The 24,592-nt window shown below is 36.1% G+C and overlaps 2 protein-coding genes and 1 pseudogene across 2 annotated transcripts; 2 read left to right on the top strand and 1 right to left on the bottom strand.

Annotated features, from left to right (window-relative positions):
- Positions 1–1,069: 1,069 nt before the first annotated feature.
- Positions 1,070–9,514, bottom strand: LOC147372179 (olfactory receptor 6C3-like). The gene is made up of 2 exons (XM_086404327.1): positions 8,601–9,514; positions 1,070–1,136 (listed from the first exon to the last, which is right to left on the bottom strand). Exons 1-2 carry the CDS (start codon positions 9,512–9,514, stop codon positions 1,070–1,072), a joined length of 981 nt encoding a protein of 326 aa, XP_086260453.1.
- Positions 4,363–5,301, top strand: LOC147372180 (olfactory receptor 6C1-like). Its single transcript, XM_086403976.1, has one exon. The coding sequence runs from the start codon at positions 4,363–4,365 to the stop codon at positions 5,299–5,301; it is 939 nt and encodes a 312-aa protein (XP_086260102.1).
- Positions 9,515–18,651: 9,137 nt separating the features above from the next.
- LOC147372178 (olfactory receptor 6C1-like) lies at positions 18,652–20,895 on the top strand (annotated as a pseudogene).
- The last annotated feature ends 3,697 nt before the right edge of the window (positions 20,896–24,592 follow it).

Genomic DNA, 24,592 nt, shown 5'->3' with positions numbered 1-24,592 from the left:
GTGTCATCTGCATATCTGAGGTGTTTGATAACTGCATAACTCTTAGCATTGTCTCTCAAATGAGTTTCCTCAAAAATGGTTATTATTTTTTATATTGGGATCATCTTCCTCAAAGGTAATAATTGATTTTACTTTTAGGAATAATAATAAAAATAGTATTTACTCTGGGAATGCATGCTTTAAAACTTTTATATAATTTCCTTTTCTTTTAATTAAATTAGCCCTCATAATAATTCCTTGAAATATTATAGTCATGTTCATAGTGGAAAAGAAACCTATAACTCAGAGAGTTGTATTTTTAATAATTTCTCTTGGAATACAAATCCCTAATAGTCTCACACGTTTTTAACTAAAGTTAAGTCCTGATGCCATATTTTTATAAGAATTTATTTCCTTTTTAATTTAAAAATTATCTTCAGACATAGATAATAGTTAAAACTGAGACAATTAGGAGAGAAGCAACATTTCTAGGAAATTATACAGATTTTGAGAGTGACTTAGGTCTTTACAGTTTTCCCTTCAGTATTCCTATTCATACTTATTGATGCTTTGATTTGATTTCCATTTTCCATTAAGAAAGAAACAAGGACTTTTTTTTTTTTTTTAATTAGAGGACTGAGAGAAACAGGACTCTGAACTAACTGTAGGACTAGCAAAGGCAGTCATAAAGTAATAATTTGAAAATAGTCTAAATTGACTCTTATGAGTTGTTTTTATTTTTTCCCCTTACAGTCATGATAATGTTTTTCCATGGTATTAGATGTCAGCAAACACAATCAGGAGTGCAATGAATCATTCTAGAAAAAATTACCCAAGATATCAAATTTAATAAATATTCTGTTTTCTTCTGTGACAAGTTGTTCTAGCTTATAAACCTAACACCAAGAAAAAGATCCTCAAGCGAAAGGAAAAGATAAAGAAGTGGAATACTATGTCCTATGCAAAGGGTGAAAACTGCCTTGAGGATATATATGTTCATAGAATTACTTACGATTTCCTTAGGAGTCTTAAAGTTATGAAGAGAAAATTCAGTACACATAGAGAATGTGAGAAGCTAATTTGTTTCCAATTATATTGTGGAATTTAGAGAGCTTCCCACTCGTGTCTCACAATTTATATAAAATAAGGAAAGTAATCTTTAATAAACATTTAAATATTGTCACTTTTTTAAATTGGTGAATTTGGGGAATGCTAGTAATGTTTTCTCAAAGTAGCCATGCTTACACTTTACTATGGAAGAGCATATGTGTCCTGAAAATCACTTCCAGTTATCTTATTTAACACAATGGCCAGCATTTGTTTATCATATAGGTTAATTTTCACTTTCAATGAGCTACATGTCTGTTTCAACAATGAGATCCAAGACACTGTTGCTAAGTCACTTCAGTCGTGTTTGACTCTTTGAGACTCTATGGACTGTAGCCTGCCAGGCCCTTTTGTACATGGGGATTCTCCAGGCTGAATACTGGAGTGGATTGTCATGCCTTCCTCCAGGGCATCTTCCCAACCTAAAGATGGAACCCACATCTCTTATGTCTCCTGAATTGTCAGGCATGTACTTTACCACCAGTGCCACCTGGGAAGCCCTTATCCAAGACACTAGAATTCATTACAAAGGAAGGGACAGAAAGGAATATGTAACTTGTTATCCTAAGTTCCATGGGACTAAGGGAAAAAAATGCTTGAATGAGTTGTAAGGAAAAAAAAAAAAAAAACTCGGAAATAATGTCTTAGAAATTTGGATATATTCTTCATTACTTTACCAATACCATCCCAGGAATAGTCAACACCTCACATTCCAGAAGTGGTTTACACATCAGAGTCATCAGTTCAGTTCAGTTCAGTCGCTCAGTCATGTATGACTCTTAGACACAGTTGTTAATTACAGATGATCTTTGTTAACTGAGAACAATGACTTTTGTATTTGTAAATATGTATCAAATTCTGGGTTGTCTGAATTTATTGAGGGAACTCAGCTTCCTTTTAACATAAATTCATTATTATTACTGTTAATTTGAATGACAAAATAAAGGTTTTCATTGCTATTTCATGTTTATACTAATACACTGACAAAATAGAGATTCTATTAAGGGAATATTAATGTAGATACTTCCCAGGTGGCACAGTTGGTAAATAATCTGTTTGCCAATGCAAGATTTGCAAGAGACTTGGGCTCAATACTTGGATGGGGAAGATCCCCTGAAGTAGAAGATGGCACCTGCACTCCAGTATTCTTGCCTGGAAAATTCTATTGGCACAGGAGCCTGGTGGGCTACAGTCAATGGGGCTGCAAAGTGTTGGAGACTTCTGAGAAACAGAAATGGACAGAAAATACTAGTAACATTTAGATGGAATAAATTTTGAAGAAAAAATATTCTCTGGAAGGTAATGTTTGTTTTCAGATATCCATATACTTTGGTTGAGAGCTTAGCTGAAGAGCCAATGGAGTGAAGCAACCATCTGTGGGATTATGACTGAACACCTCTAAGTGAGAGTCCTGCCCATGCAGAATGATATGTCAGCATCACAGGAGCCTTGATTGGCATTGGATAGCTGGTCCCTCAACATCCTTCCTGGCAGGCCTCCCCCGGAGTCCCTAAGGGAGCGCCACCCTATTCTTTGGGACCAGGGTCAGGTGCAGAGAGCCCTTCATCCTGGGACTGGGTGCAGGCAGAAAGGTAGTCACCCCATCACCCATCACAGCACCCCAATTTGTAGGGAACTTGGTGCTAAACCATTCATAGATGACCTAATTCTCGTTTGAGATTTCCTATGTAGCAGAGCTGCATAGGAATCAACAAACTTCCATCTAGTCAAGGCTGTGGTTTTCCCAGTAGTTATGTATGGATATAAGAGTTCGACTGTGAAGAAAGCTGAGCACTGAAGAATTGATGCTTTTGAACTGTGGTGTTGGAGAAGACTCTTGAGAGTCCCTTGGACTGCAAGGAGATCCAACTGGTCCATTCTAAAGATGAGTCCTGGGTCTTCTTTGGAAGGAATGATGCTAAAGCTGAAACTCCAGTACTTCGGCCATGTCATGCAGAGTTGACTCATTGGAAAAGACTCTGATGCTGGGAGGGATTGGGGTCAGGAGGAGAAGAGGATGACAGAGGATGATGGCTGGAAGGCATCACTGACTCGATGTACGTGAGATTGAGTGAACTCCAGGAGTTGGTGATGGACAGGGAGGCCTGGCATGCTGCAATTCATGGGATCGCAAAAAGTCGGACAGGCCTGAGCAACGGAACTGAACTGAGCTGACTGATGTACCAGAGCAGCTCCATTGCTGCTATCTACTTAAAGCTTCAATAATTTGGCCAGTTGATGCCAAGAGCTGAGTCATTGGAAAAGACTATGATGCTGGGAAAGATTGAGGACAGAAGGAGAAGAGGACGTCAGAGGAATGGCATCACCATGGCATGATGGCATGGATGACATCACCAATGCAATAGACGTGAACTTGAGCAAACTCTGGGAGATAGTGAGGGACAGGGAAGTCTGGCGTGCTTCAGTCCACGGGGTCACAATGAGTCGGACATGATTTGGAGACTGAACAACACATTTTGGTTTCCTTAACTCATAACACAGATGCAATCTACCAAACATCCAGTCTGCCTCCTCTCTAGACTGTCTAATATCTGAGAAGACTGCTGAAGCAAATCCATTATCTGCATTCCTTTATTCTATAAATGGGGCCTCAGAAGAGGAGTATGAGGTTGGGAAGTTAATATAAGTCTGAGTGGAAACTTAGAAATCTGTCATGTTATTAAAGATTTCATTCCAATGACTTTTATTTTGGAGACATATTCACTGGTTGACTTTTTCCTGACACATTTAGGTTTTCTATATTACAGTAGAGAATAACAACACAAGGAACCAGCTGACACAAACTAGGATAGGATGATTTTATGGGGCTTGAAAAAAGACGAAGTCTTTCCCAGCAGGAGGGAATCCTCTAAGAGTGGGGGGTGGGGCATTTTACAAGTCAAGAGGTAGCATTTATTTTACTGTATTTCCTAGGTTTTAGAAAGATCTAGGTGATAATCCCTCCGTTTTCAATTCAGGTATGTGATTTGGATAAGATTTTTAAAAATTATTTCTACTCTGATTGCAACCTGTAAAACAGGGATTTGATAAAGAAATATTCTATGTGAAACACACATACTGGCATATGGTAAAAACTTACTTTAAAGTAAGTTACCTATTTTTTTTAACTTGCTTTTAAAAATCTCCTGAATTATGTTAGCATGGCATAGTAAGTTTACTTTCAGAGACAAATCCCATTGTTATACATGGATAATCCCCTTTTCTGTGTCTTCCCTTTGTGTTTTCTTCTGACAGTTACTTAAAAGAAGAAGTAAAATGAGAAACAACACAGAAATAAGAGATTTTATCCTCCTGGGACTGTCGGATGACCCACAACTTCAGGTTGTGATCTTTGTCTTTCTGCTCATCACCTACATGCTCAGCATCACTGGGAACTTGACCATTATCACCCTGACCCTGCTGGATATCCACCTCCAGACCCCCATGTATTTCTTCCTCAGGAGTTTCTCCATATTGGAAGTTTCATTCACAACTGTCACTATTCCCAAGTTCTTGTCCACCATTATTACGGGAGATAAAACTATCTCTTTTAATAATTGTATGACTCAGTTATTTTTTTTCATTTTCTTGGGAGTCACTGAGTTTTACCTTCTGGTTGCCATGTCCTATGACCGCTACATTGCCATCTGCAAACCACTGCATTACATGACCATCATGAATCACAGAGTCTGCACGCTGCTTGTCTTGGCCTCTTGGCTGACTTCATTCTTAATTATATTCCCATTACTCATGTTCTTCATACAGCTTGATTACTGTAAGTCCAATGTTATCAACCATTTTACTTGTGATTATTTCCCTTTATTATACCTTTCTTGTTCAGACACCAAATTCCTAGAGATACTGGGGTTTTCCTGTGCTGTGTTTATCCTCTTGTTCACTTTAGCATTAATAATTCTGTCCTACACATATGTCATCAGAACAATTTTGAGGATCCCTTCTACAACTCAGAGGACAAAAGCCTTTTCCACATGTTCGTCCCACATGATTGTCATCTCCATCTCTTATGGCAGCTGCATTTTCATGTATGTGAATCCATCTGCAAAAGACAGGGTCTCTTTGAGCAAGGGAGTGGCTGTGCTAAATACCTCAGTAGCACCCATGCTGAACCCCTTTATCTACACTCTTAGGAATCAGCAAGTCAAGAGAGCCTTCATGGACATGGCAAGGAAGACTATGTTTTTCTCAAGGAAATGAAAATATAAAAGTCCCTGTTTCATGAATTCGAGGCATATGAGTGAAGAGCAATTAAATTAAAATCCTGGTTTTTCAAAATTTATTAATATCCACACAGCCTCCCTAGATTCATTTTCATCATTTATATTTTTATTGTCAGCAGTTTACTAAGGATATTTGCATATGTGTATTTTATTTTTGCCATTTAAATTTGAACTCTTCATATGTGTACATACGTACACATTTTTTTCCACTCAGATTGCAAACCTTCTCTCATGTACTTTTCTTCTGGTGAAATTTCAAAATGCAAGAGAGAATAGCATTTTGTGCTTTCACCAGAATTACTCTTTTCAGTAACTGAGTAAATATTGTATCATGTTTAACCTTATTTTTATTACCACACAAGGATAATTAACATAATCTGACAGTCTCATTAGAACATTGCATATACTCTCCTTTTAATACTGTGGCCAATTTAGTAACTACATGAAAAACAGTACAACTTAAAAGAATGGTGTAATTACACTTTCTTGAGAAATCAAATAACTTTTCTCATTACTGAGTTTAACATTTTCTGTGCTGTATAATTTATCAACTCAAAGACTATTATAGTGAAGCAAACTATGAAAGCTATTAAGGAAAACTATGAAATAGCCTCCACTTTTTGGGGAACTCTAAAATTAACATATGTATCATAATAATTCTTTTAAAATGCCTGAAGAAATTATAAAAATAATACACAATGTGAGAGTTGCAAGTTAAATTTTATTGGGGCAATATGATGATTGCAATCTGGGAGACAGACCTCAGATATCTGTGAGAAACAGATCTAAAGAGGTATAGGGGAAGGACAGTATATATGTGATTTGGCAAAAAGGGAGTACATGTATTCAGGCACATTTCTTTTTGTAGAAAGTTTCTGCTCGTCTCATGAAAAGTCTGCTAGTTATGAGAAACAATCGTCACCATGAAGAATTTTAGTGTTTTTCTTGATATGAGGAGATATAAGAATTGGGCTCATAAAATCAGCTCCTGAGGCTGTTTAACTATCTGAAGGCCTGTCCTGCCAGTTTTCCCAGAGCACAAAATGCCTCACTCCTGCTCTCCACACGGAACTCCTTCAGGCGGTGTTGAACATCAGCAGCTGTACAGCACATGATTTAACCCTTGTAGAGGCAGATGGCAAGCACTCATGGCAAGTGCCAATTTGTAGCTGACAAAATAAATATTATTGGATACCAAAGATGACCACATTTACTGTGGTCAGTTGTATATTTAAATAAAAGCTTGATATTAAGCTGATCTTTTGATAATCAGTAGCTAAGGGGTGTTATAACTTTCTCATATTTGTGACTATTCTGAGATAATAGCTTGTACATACAATTATTTTAACTGCCTCTTTAAGTGATATGCCTAATCAATAGGAGTAAAGAAGGTAACAAGAGCAAAGTTTTACCATATATAAACTTGAGGGTTTTTGTTAAAAATGCTTATTTAAGCATTATCATATTGGAAAATGTACTGATTAGAATATATATGAATAATCATACAAGATCATGCAATTCTGACCCTGAACACTTTTTCATTTCTGTTTTCCCTGAAGTCAAAAATTTATATAATCATGAAAGGTACTCAAACTCATTCCTCATTTTTTTTTTGTTTTTTATTTTATTTTTTAACTTTACAATATTGTATTGGTTTTGCCATATATCAACATGAATCTGCCACAGGTATACATGTGTTCAGGATAGGGAACACACCCCTCACTTTTAAACCATTATTATACAAAGACTGTAACCATAACTCAGAGGCAAGTTTTTCCTGATATTCACATACCATATTCAATTGAGAGTCTTAGATCTATCATTTGATGAAACACAAGAAAAACAACTTACAAAAATAATACTGAGATTTCCACGTTGTAGAGAAGTCATGCCATTACTTTCTCCTTCCCTCATGCTGAAACATTTATAATTTCTAAGCTTGATTGGAAGCATGTGAAAATACTGAAGTTTAGACTTGATTGAGGGTTGGGAGTTCTTATTCACTCAATAAAAATATACCATAAATAGTAGATAGGTTAGTTCTGGGAATTAAAAGATCTGTAAAAATTTTACAAAATTTATGAAGGAGCCTACGCTGATATTTTCAGATAATGCAGCTCTCTACATCATTCTATACAAACTTTTCAGTGTTTAGTTTAAATGTTTGCTATCAGTATAATCATTTTGATTATTAATAGCAGGGATCAACACAGACTTTTTCTGTAAAAGGGTAATACATTAATAATTTAGGATTTGTAGGCATAGTGTCCCTGATTCAATTACTCGGTTCTTCCTGTCTTTATTTTTGATGCAGCTATGAACAACATGTAAATGAAAGGGCTCAGGTGTGTTCAGTAAAACTTTTAACAAAAATAGGTGGTGGGTCAAATTTCCCAGTGAGCAATGGATTGTCCACCAACCTCCTGTCTTAGAATTTTTCTAAACATTGACCCATATATTATTTCTTATTTAAAATAAGGTAGTATGACTAATAGGTCCATCTAGTCAAAGCTATGGTTTTTCCAGTAGTCATGTATGGATGTGAGAGTTGGACTATAAAGAAAGCTGAGTGCTGAAGAATTGATGCTTTGAAATGTTGTGTTGGAGAAGACTCTTGAGAGTTCCTTGGACAGCAAAGTGATCCAAATAGTCCATCCTAAAGGAAATCATTCCTGAATCTTCATTGGAAGGACTGATGTTGAAGCTGAAACTCCAATACTTTGGCCAACTAATGTGAAGAACTGACTCATTTGAAGAAACCCTGATGCTGGGAAGGAAGGAAGGTGGGAGGAGAAGGGGACGACAGAGGATGAGATGGCTGGATGGCATTATCGACTCAATGGACATGAGTTTGAGTGAACTCCAGGAGTTGGTGATGAACAGGGAAACCTGGCGTGCTGCAGTTCATGGTGTCGCAAAGAGTCGTACATGACTGAGTTATTGAACTGAACTGAACTGAACTGAAGAGTGAAGTTTTCAGAAATCCACATTATTCCTGAGATTCTTTTTCTCAAACAAAATGGCTTATGTTGTAACATTTTATACTTCGTCAAATACATAAGAATAAAAAAATTTACAGAAAATTCTGAAGCAATATTCAGCTTTATTCAATTTATTTGGTTCAACGTGTGGGGAAGTTCAGAATAGAAATAAATAAAAAGGAATCATATAACTGTAGTGAAAGAGTTTTGAGAGAATATGAATGAAGAAATAATTGACCAGAACTTCATTTTTTAATGCTACAGTTAGTTGCATTTACTGGAGAAAAAGATAAACTTTTGGATGGTATCCTTAAAGGCTTGCTTCACTTGCTGGTTCCTCAGTGTATATATAAACGGATTCATCATAGGAGCAACAGAAGTATCCAGAATTGCTACTCCTTTCATCAAGGATGTCTTTTCTTTTGCTGAAGGGTTGATATACACAAATATACAGCTTCCGTAAGAGATGGAAATGACAATCATGTGAGACGAGCATGTAGAAAAAGCCTTTTTTCTCTGACTGGCAGAAGGCAGTCTCAGAATTGTCTTGATGATAAACATGTAGGATAGAATTATTAATGCCAAAGTAAAAAGCAGAATCACTATTGCAGAGTAAAATCCAAACACTTCAAGGAGCCATGTGTCTGAGCATGATAGTTGCAAGAGAGGGAAATAGTCACAAGTAAAGTGATCAATGATATTAGAACCACAGTAATCTAACTGGAGAAAAAGAATAACTGGTGGGAAGATGTTTAAGAACCCTGCCAGCCAAGCACAAAAGACAAGCAGTACACAGACTCTGTTGTTCATGATGGTTGTGTAATGCAGGGGTTTGCAGATAGCTACATAGCGATCATAGGACATGGCAGTTAGAAGATAAAATTCAGTGATACCCAAGAAAATGAAGAAAAACAGCTGAGTTGTACAATTGTTGTATGAAATTGCTTTGTCCCTGGTGATAATTGTGCCCAGAAATCTAGGAATACAGACAGTTGTAAAGGAGATTTCTAATATAGAGAAGTTCCTGAGGAAAAAATACATAGGTGTCTGTAGATGGGAGTCCACCAAGGTGAGAATGATGATGGTCAAATTTCCAGTGACACTTAATATATATGTGATGATTAAAAAGAGAAAAATCACAATCTGAAACTCTGGGTCATCTGATAGCCCCAGAAGAATGAATTCTGTGGGTCTTGTGTGGTTTTTCATTTCTGATTATTTTCTCTCTCATTAGAACAGAAAATGTATGCTCTCCCTGAAGTTGCTCAGTCATGTCTGACTCTTTGCAACCCTATGGACTGTAGCCTACCAGGCTCCTCTGTCCAATCAAATTTTCCAAGCAAGAGTACTCGAGTGGGTTGCCATTTCCTTCTCCAATATGCTCTCCCTATAGGACATAAAAAACGTTAAAAGATATTTGCGGATAGAATACAAAAGTTTTAAAGCTTCCATCATGAAGTAGTGTTTGACATTGAAAACCTCTCTTCCCATACAGTAACTTCTCCAGTTTCCTTTCAACCTTTCATTCAAGTAATGAATATTATCTGAAGTTAAATATTGAGCTCTCATCTTCAAAAATACACTCTCACAGGCCATGGATGAAATAAAAGTTACGTGTTAACATTTAAACTGGGACATTTCTTCTACTATTTTCTTTATTAAGACTTCAAATTATTCTTTAAAATATTTAGCTTCTTTGGTGATAATATGATAAAATTTAATTTATTCTTCTCCTTTCCTCCGTATTATAAAAACCAGTATGCTTTGTAGATAATCTAAATACAGAGTTTATAATCTTACAGAGGTTATGTAGCCCTCTTCCACATTTATATTTTGAAAAACTGAGGCCCACTTGTTTAGGAAACTTTCACAAGTTTAAATGACTCGTGTACATAGTAAATATCTCACTTTAGAATATGTGTTTTCCATGGGAATATTTTTTTGGTGTTCTCTGCTTTCTTATGGGTTTGGTTGATGCAACCCTTTCCCACATCATTGTTTTCTATTTCTGATAAAAGGCCGGAAGGACAAGAGAGTGTAACTTCTGCTACTAAAATAAATATTGTGTAAAAATAGTTTAGTTCATGCAATGAGCACATCAGTTTTCTTTTGTTTTACAATATTGCTTTAGAAAGTGACCAAGTAGATGGTCAAAACTTTTACTGGGAAACAGATATTCCTTTACATGCTGTGCTATGCTAAGTCACTTCAGTCATGTCTGACTCTGTGGGACCCCATAGACGGCAGCCCACCAGGCTTCCCCATCCCTGGGATTCTCCAGGCAAGAACAATGGAGTGGGTTGCCATTTCCTTCTCCAATGCACGAAAGTGAAAAGTGAAAGTGAAGTGCTCAGTCGTGTCCAACTCTTAGCGACCCCTTGGATTGCAGCCTAACAGGCTCCTCTGTCCATGGGATTTTCCAAGCAAGAGTACTGGAGTAGGGTGCCATTACCTTCTCTGATTCCTTTACATAGAGAATGTCATTTCATTTCTGTAACAGAAAACCATTTAACTTAAGAAAAGTTAATGAAAAGCCCTAGACTTATTGCTGTGCTGGTTCTTTAGGACTCTATGAATAGTCTTCTTGTTAGTAAATAATCACATTTTCATATCAAAAAGGTTTTGAATTCACAAACCCATAAACAAATACTATTTTAAAACATTTTAATGAGAAGGAATCATATTATTATACTGGAAAATAACAAAGATACTTACTCCCTGGTTCTTCTTGATGATTTAGTCTCAAATTTTAAAGTCTGATTACTTCCATATTTAGATAAATTCAGAGGTGGTGAATTGAGTTGGCAACTTATTTGGTTTCTTTTGTACTCTCAAATCAAGTATGGTGATTTAACTTTGTCATGGCTCTCAAGGTTTATAGTTCTCATTATGTTTAGACTGGTAATATTTGACCCACAATATCCTTCATTCCTGCTGCTACAAATTTGAGGAATATTTTCATTATAATGCAATGCATAGTTGCTCTTTGTCTGTTACCCAAGCTCTGTGTAAAAACTTAATTACATCTGGGCAGATTCATAAAGTACTTCTTACACTTGCTCCTTTTCATATAATATGAAATACTACTTACTAAGACATTTTCTTTGTACTAATGCAAAGATTTTAAATGAATATTTTGTAATTCTATGATAATCTATCTATACAATTTAAGTAACATTTTCCTTAGGCTTCAGAGCCTAACATATTCTACAAATTCTTCTTTGAAAAACAGAAAATAGGAATGTTCTTCTCTATGTATGTCATACACATGGAACTGGATTTATTTTATCTGTCTCCTGTTAGCCCAGGGGAATCTAAGCAAAGAGAGCGCCAATGAGGCATCATTTAAAAATACATGTGAGTCAGTTTTGTAAATACGGATACAAAAATGTAAAAAGGCAAAATGACTGAGATACATGAGGCAACTTCAGAAACAGCATGTGATATTGACTGCATGGAAATTTAATTTAGATTTGACTCTTGTATGATTGGGGTTTCCCTGGTGGCTCAGAGGTTAAAGCATCTGCCTGGAATGCAGGAGACCTGGGTTCTATCCCTGGGTCAGGAAGATCCCCTGGAGAAGGAAATGCCAACCCACTCCAGTATTCTTGCTTGGAGAATCCCATGGAGGGAGGAGCCTGGGGTAGCAAAGAGTTGGACACGTCTAAGAGACTTCACTTCACTCACTTCACTTGTATGATTATGTTTAAGGAATATACTTTTTCTCCCAGAAATTCTGGATTTACCCTTAAGAGAGTTAGTGTGCTTATTTCCCTTGAATTTTGAGTTTGGATCATAGAAACAATGAGTCTCTACAAATAGATTTGTATTTGTACAACTCCAGAGAGGCAGTTTTTAAACATTTACCAGAAATCGATAGTCCTTCTCATTTAGAACATCTGTCAGCCATGCAGTGGATATTCAATAAATGTAAAATAAATAAACATATTTAAATAATTTATGTGCAGAGTCAATCCCTGTTAGTCAACAGAACCTTAACAACTGATTGCAACATGTATTATTGGTAAAGAATTTGAGAAAGAAAATATGAAAAGAATCACTAGTTGGATACACAAATAAAGGTGAAGTCTCTCACCATGGCAGATTTCAAGCTATCAGTGTACCCTTACTGAGCTCAGAGGTGAGAACAGACTTGCAACCATTGGCTCCCAGGATGTGGTCCAGGCAAGCTCCAGCACACCACTGCTGGGAGTGCATCAGTTCATCTACAAAGTAGATAAAGGTCCCTGCTTTCATGGGGTGAGGGATGTAAGAGAATACAGACAATAAACCTGAACATAATTGACTAGTAAACTATATATATATGGTATATCATATGTTAATGAGTAGTTTGTAAAAGAAGAGAAAACTGAAAAATCTTGGAAGTAGGGAGATACTGTAATATTAAAAAATGTCATTGGGGTGGATGTTTGTCATTGAAGTGACATTTGAACAGAGACCTAAAGGAGTGGAGGGTGCTAACCATGCAAATATCTGGGAAAGGAGACTTTCCAGTAAAAGAAATATTTAGTGTAAGACACTAAGGCCCTAGGAGGAAAATTGTGTTGTTTGCAATGAATGGCACATTTGTTTCTTCCTTTCCAATACTTTTATATATATTTAGTTTTCTTATGATAGTTCCCTGGATAGACCTTCCAACAGAGTACTAAATGAAAGGAGTTATGGTGATAGTTCTCCTTTTATAACCGATTTTATCAAGACTTGGCTACTGTTTAAAACATTAAAATTGTTAGCTATCATTCTTAACTTATGAATATTATCAAATATACACTAAGATAGAGAACTGGAGAAATAAGTTTCATTTACAGATCAAGCAGACTCAATAAATGTGAGAGCTTTTAAAATATTTGCATTAACTCTCTTTTTAAAACTTTAAATAATTTTATTAATATATATTAAACCAGAACTGAAATAGAGTACTTTTTCATCCCTGTATATTTTCAGTACGAATTCCTAAAATACATGTTTGATTTTTGCTTAACCATGATGCAATTTTCAAGCTAGTAAAATTAACGAAAGGTCTTTGGTATTATTTATCATCTTGCAATACTCAGAGGTATCCAGTTGTCCCAAAATATTATTTTGCCTTAACTTGTTCAAGTTGAGTTAAACAAGGAACATATAGCATATCTAGTTGTGATGATCTCATCAGGTTATTTATGCTACCGAGAAAAAAATATTCTGTTGTATTTTACTAAGAGACTGTTAAGAATCATGACTGGTCATTGCATTTTGTTCAAGGATATGTGATTTTCTTTTTTCAACCTTTGATTTTCATCTTTAATCCTTTAATGTAACGGATTCCACAAATAAGCTTTCTACAGATAAATTACCTTTGGGATAAAATCATATGTAACATGAAATGCTAGTTTTGATACTTTTAGTACTTTATCTTTTAGGGTTCAAATTGTTGATGATATTTAATTTCTTACATTATGTTTTGATATCAAGAATAAAAATCTCCAAAACTGAGTTAGAAATGCTTGTCTCATCTTTTCCTCTGGAAATAATTTATAAGATTATGCTAATTTACCTTCATAATAAAAAGAGCTGGAGTTAAAATTAAAACTTACATCTATTATTGAATTTTCACATTTCAATCAAATTAGCCCATATTAAACAAAGAAAATAGCATATGGGTTAATGTTTATGGAAAAAGTCTAAAACAGGGGTGAGTGAACTAAGGTTTATGGGCCAATTTGGCCCAGTTCCTATTTTTGTTAAAGAAAGCTGTGGTACATATACACAATGGAATATTAGCCATTAAAAAGAATGCATTTGAATCAGTTCTAATGAGGTGAATGAAACTGGAGCCTATTATACAGAGTGAAGTAAGCCAGAAAGAAAAACACCAATACAGTATACTAACTCATATATATGGAATTTAGAAAGATGGTAATAATAACCCTGTATGCGAGACAGCAAAAGAAACACAGATGTATAGAACAGTCTTTTGGACTCTGAGGGAGAGGGTGAGGCTGGGATGGTTTGGGAGAATGGCATTGAAACATGTATATTATCATATGTGAAACGAATTGCCAGTCCAGATTCAATGCATGATACAGGGTGCTTGGGGCTGGTGCACTGGGGTGATCCAGAGAGATGGTATGGGGAGGGAGGTGGGAGGGGGGTTTAGGATAGGGAACACATGTACACCCATGGTGGATCCATGTCAATGTATGGCAAAACCAATAAAATATTGTAAAGTAAAAAAAAAAAAAAAGATAATGTAACATAGCATTACAAAGAAAAAACAAAAAGTTTTATTGGACATGAGCCCTTCCATTCACACAATGCTTATAGCAGCATTTGTATTACAAAAATGGAGAGTTGAATAGTTTCAACAGGGGCACTATGGTCTGCAAATTCTAAATTATTTTTTTTTCTAAATTATTGATATATTGCCCTTTTACAGAAAATTTGTGTTTACCTCTGATATTGATAATCAATGTTTACATGCAGATTGCAAACATTTATATTAACCACTAAGGAGTTTGTAAGAGTTATGTGGAGAGCTCCATTATCTGATAATATCAGCATAAACTCCTCTTTTGCAATTCATTTATATTTCTTTTAATTCCCAGACTATAGTTTATGGTATCAAGAACTCACAATCATCAATCAAGTCTAAACTTCAGTATATTCAAATATTTCCTATTAAGCTAGGAAATCATAAATGTTTCAGCATGAGGGGAGGAAATAGTAATTCCACAACTTTCCTACTAAGTCAAAATCACCTCAGTATTTTTTAATAAGTTATTTTATTTGTTTTTCAGTAAATTTTGGACTTCTGTCTCTCAATTGATAATAGTACATGAATATCAGGAACAATTTAGCTCTGTGAATTACAATTATACTCTTTCTGGATAAATGTTTTAAAAATGTAGGATGAGGTTGAGTATCCCTCATTATTATTCCAAGTTTTGACTTCAGGGAAAACATAAAAAAATAAAAATTCAGTGTCAGAATAGCATAATCTTGTATGAACATTTTATAAATTTTAATCAATACATTTTCCAAAGTAATGCAATTTTCTAGTGCTTAAAATACAGTGAACTTACAATTTTTCTTTAGCCTCAAATACCTTTGCCAATGTGAGTTTCATTATCCCTACTAATTAGGTTTGTCATTTAAGCCGATTATTGAATGAATTTTATCTGTAAGATATTACCTCAAAATAGCCACAAATATGAGAAAGTTACAGAAACTCTTAGCTATTGATTATTGAAAAGATCAGCATAACATCAATCATTTATTTAAATATACAACTGGCCACAAAAAAATATAGTCATATATGGTATCTGGTAATATTCATTCTTGAACCTTTCTTTAAGAATTGTTACAGCATATATGTTAGTTAAATATTTCCAAAAAGGGGGTTATTTCACAGTTTTGCTAAATGTATATATTCATATTGATAAATTATATGGCACAGAAGATTTAACCTGAGTAAAGAGGAAAGTTTTTGAGTTCTCAGAAAATATAATTACATTATGTTCTTAGTCGTATTGTTTTCATGTAACTACTAGGTAGGCCACAATATGCAGAGGAGAGTATATGTAATAGTCTAATGAGATGAACAGATTATGCATATGGCCATTGTAGAGTAAATTAAAAATAGTGCTTTACATGATTTAATATTTCCTGAAATTCTAGAAAGAGTGTTTTCTGGTGAAATCATAAAACCCAGGTCTCTCTTGAGTGCTCTTGCTCTGCCTCTTCTATCTTTAATTTTTTAAGAAATACTGTACAAAAACGTGGAATTAAAAACATTTCAAAGAAGAATTATGAGGTCAGTTCATGGTTATAGAGTGGAAGGACTAGCCTGAAGGAAGGGAAGTGTATGAGAGAAGGATGGGAATGGGGAAAAAAATGTATCTAATATCCTTGGCAAGAGCTAGCAATAAAAGTATGAGAAATGAAAAACAACTCTAGAGATACTATGTGAAAATAATTAGATTTGTTAGTAATTTATAATAATTACTCAACAATAGTGTATGGCTTCCCCAATGGCCCAGTAGATAAAGAATCTGCCTGCAGTGCAGGAGACACAGGAGACACAGATTCAATCCATGGGTCAGGAAGATTGCCTGGAGGAGGAAATGGCAACCCAATCCGGTATTTCTTACCTGAAAAATCTCATGGACAGAGTTTAGCAGGCTACAGTCCAAAGGAACACAAAGAGTTGGATGCGACTGAAATGAACAATAAAGAATAATGATCAACAATGTATATATTCCAGTCCCAATCACACACCACCCCTCACCCCCGCTTCCTTTGGCAAGCAGTAGTTTATTGGATAGGTTAATTTTCACCCTAAATGAACCACAAGCCTGATTCACCATGAGATATATAAGACATTAGAAATCTTAAGGGAGAGAAAGGAATATGAAGCTTGTTATTCTAAATTTCATGGGAATAGCAGGAAAAGTGTGAATAAGTCCTAAGGAAGGTTAAGTCTGAAATGAGGTCTTAAAGACTTGGGTATATTCTTCATTGCTTTATCAAAAACATCCCAAGAATGGTTGACACTTCACATTCTGAAATGGTTTAAGGATCAGAGTTATGTACAGCAGTTAATTAGAGAAGATTGTTGTTAATTGAGAACAATGACTTTTACACTTGCATTAATGAATATTTATCAAATATTGATTTGCCATGAATTTGTCTACAGACAATGTAAAGCCTGCTGTTTTTGTAAGTTTCAAGATATTGTTTTCCTCTGATCTTTGAGGATTAGCAAAAGGATATACTCATTTTCTCCTAAACATCACATGATTTCCCAGTAGAATTGGCCACCATTCATCTCAGTTGGAATTTTCCCTAAATCGAGAGTAGCTATAGTTTTCTTATACAGTAAAGTGAATGAAAAGGCTCAGGCTTGTAGAAGAGAAAAAACGCTGAGAATTTTCACAATATTATGATGCATTACATACTAAAAAAAAAGGCTTCCCTGGTGGCTCAAATGGTAAAGAATCTGCTGGCAATGGAGGAGACCCAGTTAGATCCCTTGGTCAGCAAGATCCCCTGGAGAGGGAATGGCTACTCACTCCAGTATTCTTGCCTGGAGAATCTCATGAATAGAGGAGCCTGACGGGATATAGTCCATAGGTTTGCAAAGAGCTGGACAGAACTGAGCAACTAAGCATGCACATACAACAAATCAATAAACCTATATCTTGAAATTAAATATTCTATTGCAGAAAGTTCTCTCCTAATACCGAAATGTAAATTTTACCATTCAAAGAGAATTCACAGCATGAGTGATCTTGAAAATAACTGGGTCAATTTATTGACCTTTTAAAATAAATGCATTGTTATTTTTGTTACTGTTAAACAGCAAGACAAAGTAAAAGTCTTTCATTGCTGTTTAAGAATTATACCAATATACTGACAAAATAGAGATTTTACTAAGTGAATATCAATGTAGAAAAAAGGAAAATATAAAAATAAAACATAGGATAGAAAGCAGAATATACAGGAAACTGGAGCTGATTATACAGAGTGAAGTAAGCCAGAAAGAAAAACACCATAAAGTATACTAACGCATATATATGGGATTTAGAAAGATGGTAACAATAACCCTGTATGGGAGACAGCAAAAGAGACACAGATGTATAGAACAGTCTTTTAGACTCTGTGGGAGGGGGGGTGATGATTTGGGAGAATGGCATTGAAACATGTATAATATCATATAAGAAACGAATTGCCAGTCCTGGTTCAATACAGGATACAGGAAGCTTGGGGCTGGTGCACTGGGATGATCCAGAGGGATGGTATCAGGAGGGAGGTGGGAGGGGGGTTCAGGATTGGGAACATGTGTACAGCTGTGGCAGATGCATGTTGATGTATGGCAAAACCAGTACATTATTGTAAAGTAATTAGCCTCTAATTAAAATAAATAAATTTAATTTAAAAAGAAGAAAAAAAAAGAATATACAAACACATATAGAGAGAATAATAATATTTAGATGGCAGAGATTTTGAAGAAAAAAATATTCTCTGAAAGATAATGTTTTATGTTTGATTTTAGATATTCATACAACTTAGTTTCCTTAGCCAATGACACAGATGCAGTCTATGAAAAATCCACTCTGCCTCCTCTGTACTCTGGAGTCTGTACACAAGTTCCCCAACTTTTTGTACCAGGGATCAGTTTAGCAGATGACAACTTTTCCAAGGACCTGGGTAGAGGCTAGTTACAGGATGGTTCAAGCTCATTTTGCATATTGTGCACTTTATTTCTATTATTATTACATCTTTGTCACATCAAATCATCAGGCATTAGATTTCAGAGTTCATAAACCCTGGCTCCAATACTCGAGATGGTCACAATAGTGAATCCATTAGGTATGATTCAGGTAAGGAGTCAGAAGTTAGGAAGGTGGGTGTGAGTCAGAGTGAGAACTTAGAAGTCTTTCATATTGTTGAAGATTTAAGTCCAATGACTTTCATTTGGGAGACGGACCCATTTGAGTGACCTTTTCCCTGACATATTTGGATTTTCTAAATTAACTAGCAAAATAATAATATAAGAAATCAGGTAAAAGATTAGGAAATAATGCAATCTAACTGAATTTGAAGAAAAGATGAGGAGTTTCCCATTGGGAAAGACATATTTTAGGAAAGGATTTAAAAGATCAATAGATAGCATTTCTATTCCAGTATTTCATATACATAGAAAAGCCTAGGTTAGAATTCCTGCTCTTCACATTTAAAGTATGTGATTTGAATAAAAATTTTAAGCATATTTTTAACCTATTTCAATCAGTGAAATAGTTATTTTAAAAGAAATATTCTGTGTCTCTTTTGCTGTCTCGCGTACAAGGTTGTCATTATCATTTTTTTAAATACCATATATATACATTAGTATACTGTACTGGTGTTTTTCTTTCTGGCTTACTTCACTCTGTATAATAGGCTCCAGTTTCATCCACCTCATTAGAACTGATTCAAATGTATTCTTTTTAATGGCTGAGTAATACTCCATTGTGTATATGTACCACAGCATTCTTATCCATTCATCTGCTGATGGACATCTAGGTTGCTTCCATGTCCTGACTATTATAAGGAGTGCTGTGATGAACATTGGGGTACACGTGTCTCTTTCAATTCTGGTTTCCTCAATGTGTATGCCCAGCAGTGGGATTGCTGGGTCATATGGCCAGTCCAGGTTCGATGCAGGATACAGGAAGCTTGGGGCTGGTGCACTGGGTGACCCAGAGGAATGGTATGGGGAGGAAAGTGGGAGGGGGGTTCAGGATGGGTAGTACCTGTACACCCATGGTGGATGCATGTTGATGTATGGCAAAACCAATACAATATTGTAGAGTAAAATAATAATAAAAATAAAAATAAAATAAAATAAGAAAAAAATGAAACAAGAATAAAATAAATATTCTATGAAAAACACACACTGGCATATGTTAAAAAAAAAAATCTTTAAAGATAAGTTGTTTCAAAGATCTCCCAAGTTAAATTAGTATGGCATAGCCCTTCCAGAAATAAATTCCAGTGCTATCTGTGAATAGTTTGCTTTTCTTTTAGTCTCTTTGTGTTTTACCCTGAAGGATACTCAAAAGAAGATGACAAGGAGAAACTACATAGAAATAAGAGAGTTTATCCTTCTGGAACTGTCAGATCACCCACAATTTCACGTTGTGAGCTGTATCTTTCTACTCACCACCTTCATGCTCAGTATCACTGGAAACCTGACCATTAATCACCCTAACCCTGATGGATGCTCACCTACAGACCCTGATGTATTTCTTCCTCAGAAATTTCTCCATATTAGAGGTGTCATCCACAACTGTCACTGTACCCAAATTCCTTATCACCATTACTACAGGAGAGAAAACCTTTTCTTTTACTGATTGTATGGCTCTCTCTCTCTCTCTCTTTTTTTTTTTCCATTCTCTTACGAGTCATTGAGTTTTGCCTACTGGTTGCCAAGTCTTCTGACCATTACATTGCCATCTGCAAATAGCTGCAGTACATGAGCACCATGAATAGTAGACTCTGCACACTACTTGTCTTGGCTTCTTGGTTGACTTCATCCTTAATCATTTTCTCATCACTCATGCTGTTCAGACAACTTGATTATGCTATTGATCATTTTACTTGTGATTATTTCCCCTTTCACACATTTTTTGTCCAGACACCAAATTGCTAGAGATGATGGGCTTTCTTCCTACTGCTGTGTTTACCCTAATGTTCACTTTGGTATTAATAATTCTGTCCTATCCATATATCATCAGAACAATTTTGAGGATCTCTTCCACCACTCAGAGGACAAGGGCCTTTTCCACGTGTTATTCCCACAAATTGTCACCTCCATCTCTTATGGTAGCTACATTTTCATGTACATGAATCCATCAGCAAAGGACAGGGTGCCTTTGAGCAAGGGAGTGGCTGTGCTAAACACCTCAGTTATCCCCATTCTGAAGCCCTTTATTTATACCCTAAGGAATCTGAAAGTCAAGTGAGCCTTCATGGACATGGCCAGGAAGACTGTACTCTTCTCAGGAAATGAAAAAATAAAAGCCTTGTTTTATAAATTAGAGGCATAACAATGAGCAATCAAATAAAAACCAGGGCTTTCACCAAGGTGAAAAGACAGCCTTCAGAATGGGAGAAAATAATAGCAAATGAAGCAACCGACAAACAACTAATCTCAAAAATATACAAGCAACTCCTACAGCTCAACTCCAGAAAAATAAATGACCCAATCAAAAAATGGGCCAAAGATCTAAATAGACATTTCTCCAAAGAAGACATACAGATGGCTAACAAACACTTGAAAAGATGTTCAACATCACTCTTTATCAGAGAAATGCAAATCAAAACCACTATGAGGTACCATTTCACACCAGTCAGAATGGCTGCGATCCAAAAGTCTACAAATAATAAATGCTGGAGAGGGTGTGGAGAAAAGGGAACCCTCTTACACTGTTGGTGGGAATGCAAATTAGTACAGCCACTATGGAGAACAGTGTGGAGATTCCTTAAAAAACTGGAAATAGAACTGCCTTATGATCCAGCAATCCCACTGCTGGGCATACACACTGAGGAAACCAGAAGGGAAAGAGACACGTGTACCCCAATGTTCATCGCAGCACTGTTTATAATAGCCAGGACATGGAAGCAACCTAGATATCCATCAGCAGATGAATGGATAAGAAAGCTGTGGTACATATACACAATGGAGTATTACTCAGCCATTAAAAAGAATACATTTGAATCAGTTCTAATGAGGTGGATGAAACTGGAGACTATTATACAGAGTGAAGTAAGCCAGAAGGAAAAACATAAATACAGTATACTAACGCATGTATATGGAATTTAGAAAGATGGTAACGATAACCCTGTGTACGAGACAGCAAAAGAGACACTGATGTATAGAACAGTCTTATGGACTCTGTGGGAGAGGGTGGGAAGATTTGGGAGAATGTCATTGAAACATGTGAAATGTCATGTATGAAACGAGATGCCAGTCCAGGTTCAGTGCACGATGCTGGATGCTTGGGGCTGGTGCGCTGGGAAGGCCCAGGGGGATGGTATGGGGAGGTTGGGAGGGAGGAGGGTTCAGGATGGGGAGCATGTGATTTAAAAAAAAAAAAAAAAAAACAGGGCTTTCAAAGTCTATTAATTTTTACATAGTCTCCCTGCAAGTATTTTTCAGTGCTCATACTTTTATTGCTAGCACCTTACCAAATATGAGTGCAGTTGTGCAGTAGTTTGAACATTCTTTAGAATTGTCTTTCTTTGGGATTGGATATGAAAACTGGCATATTGAGTGCAGCATTTTAACAACATCATCTTTTAGGAATTGAAAGAATTCCACAGGATTTCCATCACCTCCACTAGTTTTGTTCATAGTGATGCTTCCTAAGGCTAACCTGACTTCAGACTCCAGGATGTCTGGTTCTAGGTGAGAGATCACACCATCATGGTTATCTGGGTCTTAAGATCTTTTTTGTATAGTTCTTCTGTGTATTCTTGCCAGCTCTTCTTAATATCTTCTGCTTCTATTAGGTCCATACCATTTCTGCACTTTATTGTGACCATTTTTGCATGAAATATTCACTTGGCATCTCTAATTTTCTTGAAGAGATGTCTAGTCTTTCCCAGTCTCTAGTTTTCCTCAATTTCCCTGCATCGTTCACTGAGGAAGGCTTTCTTACCTCTGCTTGTTATTCTTGGGAACTCTATATTCACATGGATATATCCTTCCTTTTCTCCTTTGCCTTTCGCTTCTCTACTTTTCTCAGCTATTCGTAAGATCTCCTCAGACAGCCATTTTGCCTTTTTGCATTTCTTTTCCTTGAGGATGTTCTTGGTCACTGTCTTCTGTAGAATGTCACGAACCTCCATCCATAGTTCTTCAGGCACTCTATCAGATCTATTCCCTTGAATCTATTTGTCACTTCCACTGCATAATCATAAAGGATTTGATTTAGGTCATATCTGAATGGTCTAGTGATTTCCCCTACTTTCTTCAATTGAAGTCTGAATTTGGCAGTAAGGAGCTCATGATCTGAGCCATAGTCAGCTCCCAGTCTTGTTTTTTCTGACTGCATAGAGCTTCCCCACCTTCAGCTGCAAAGAATATGTATACCTGTGGTGGATTCATTTTGATATTTGGCAAAACTAATACAATTATGTAAAGTTTAAAAATAAAATAAAATTAAAAAAAAAAAGAATATAATCAATCTGATTTCAGTATTGACCATCTGGAGATGTCCATGTGTAGAGTCTTCTTTTGCGTTGTTGGAAGAGGGTGTTTGCTATGACCAGTGTGTTCTCTTGGCAAAACTCGATTAGGCTTTGCCCTGCTTCATTCTGTATTCCAAATTTGTCTATTATTCCAGGTATTTCTTGACTTCCTACTTTTGCATTCCAGTCCCCTATGATGAAAAGGGCATCTTTTTTTGGTGTTAGTTCTAGAAGGTCCTGTAGGTCTTCATAGAGCCATTCAACTTCAGCTTCTTCAGCATTACTGGTCGGGGCATAGACTTAGATTACTGTGATATTGAATGGTTTGCCTTGCAAACAAACAGAGTTCATTCTGTCGTTTTTGAGATTGCACCCAAGTACTGTATTTCACACTAGCCCTTTGTTGACTATGAGGGCTACTCCATTTCTTCTACTTCTTACCCACAGTAGTAGATATAAAAGTCCTCTGAGTTAAATTCATCCATTCCAGTCCATTTTAGTCCTCTGATTCTTAAATGTTGATGTTCACTCTTGCCATCTCCTATTTGACCACTTTTGATTTATCTTTTCATGGGGTCGCAGAGTTGGACATGGTTGAGCGACTGAAGTGAACTGAACTGAACTGATTTACCTTAATTCATGGACCTAACATTCCAGGTTCCTATGCAATATTGTTCTTTACAGCATCAGACTTTAGTTACATTACCATCACATCCAAACTGGGCCTTGTTTTCACTTTCGCTCCATCTCTTCATTCTTTCTGGAGTTATTTCTCCACTCTTGTCCAGTAGCATATTGAGCACTTACCAACCAGGGGAGTTCATCTTTCAGTGTCATATCTTTGAATTTTCATACTGTTCCTGCGTTTCTCAAGGCAAGAATACTGAGGTGGTTTCCATTCCCTTCTCCAGAGCACCACGCTTTGTCAGAACTCTCCACCATGAAGAATGTTCAAACTACCACACAATTGCACTTATCTCACACTCTAGCAAAGTAATGGTCAAATTCTCTGAATGAGGCTTCAACAGCACATTAACTGAGAACTTCCTGATGTTAGAACTGGATTTAGAAAGGTCAAAGAACCAGAGATCAAATTGCCAACGTCCGTTGGACCATAGAAAATTCAACAAAGTTCCAGAAAAATATCTACTTCTTCTTTATTGACTATGCCAAAGCCTTTGACTGTGTGGATCACAACAAACTGTGGAAAATTCTTAAAGTGATGGGAATACCAGATCACCTTACCTACATCCTGAGAAATGTGTATGCCATTCCAGAAGCAGCAGTTAGAACTGGACATGGAACAATAGACTGGTACCAAATTGGGAAAGGAGTACGCTAAGGCTGTATATTGTCACCCTGCTCATTTAACTTATATGCAGCGTACATCATGCGAAATGCCAGGCTGGATGAAGCACAAGATGGGATCAAGACTGATGAGAGAAATGACAATAACTTAGATAAGTAGATAACACAATCCTTTGGGCAGAAAGTGAAGAGGAACTAAAGAGCCTCTTCATGAAAGTAAAAGAAGAGAGTGAAAAAGCTGGC

This window comes from Bos grunniens, chromosome 5 (genome assembly GCF_055505025.1).
Source record: "Bos grunniens cultivar Pamir isolate PY7600 chromosome 5, Bosgru_T2T1.0, whole genome shotgun sequence".
Taxonomy (NCBI): Eukaryota; Metazoa; Chordata; class Mammalia; order Artiodactyla; family Bovidae; genus Bos; species Bos grunniens.
Note: the sequence above shows the minus strand (reverse complement) of the source record. Positions and strands in the feature narration are given on the sequence as shown.

What these genes read in the sequence shown, in the direction of transcription:
- LOC147372179 (XM_086404327.1), bottom strand. Translation starts at nt 9,514, where the DNA reads ATGAAAAACCACACAAGACCCACAGAATTCATTCTTCTGGGGCTATCA. An exon ending in TTTAAGGATACCATCCAAAA is followed by an intron (nt 1,137 to 8,600) that starts GTTTATCTTTTT and finishes TGTTTATTAAAG; the next exon opens with ATTACTTTCCTTATTTTATA.
- LOC147372180 (XM_086403976.1), top strand. Translation starts at nt 4,363, where the DNA reads ATGAGAAACAACACAGAAATAAGAGATTTTATCCTCCTGGGACTGTCG.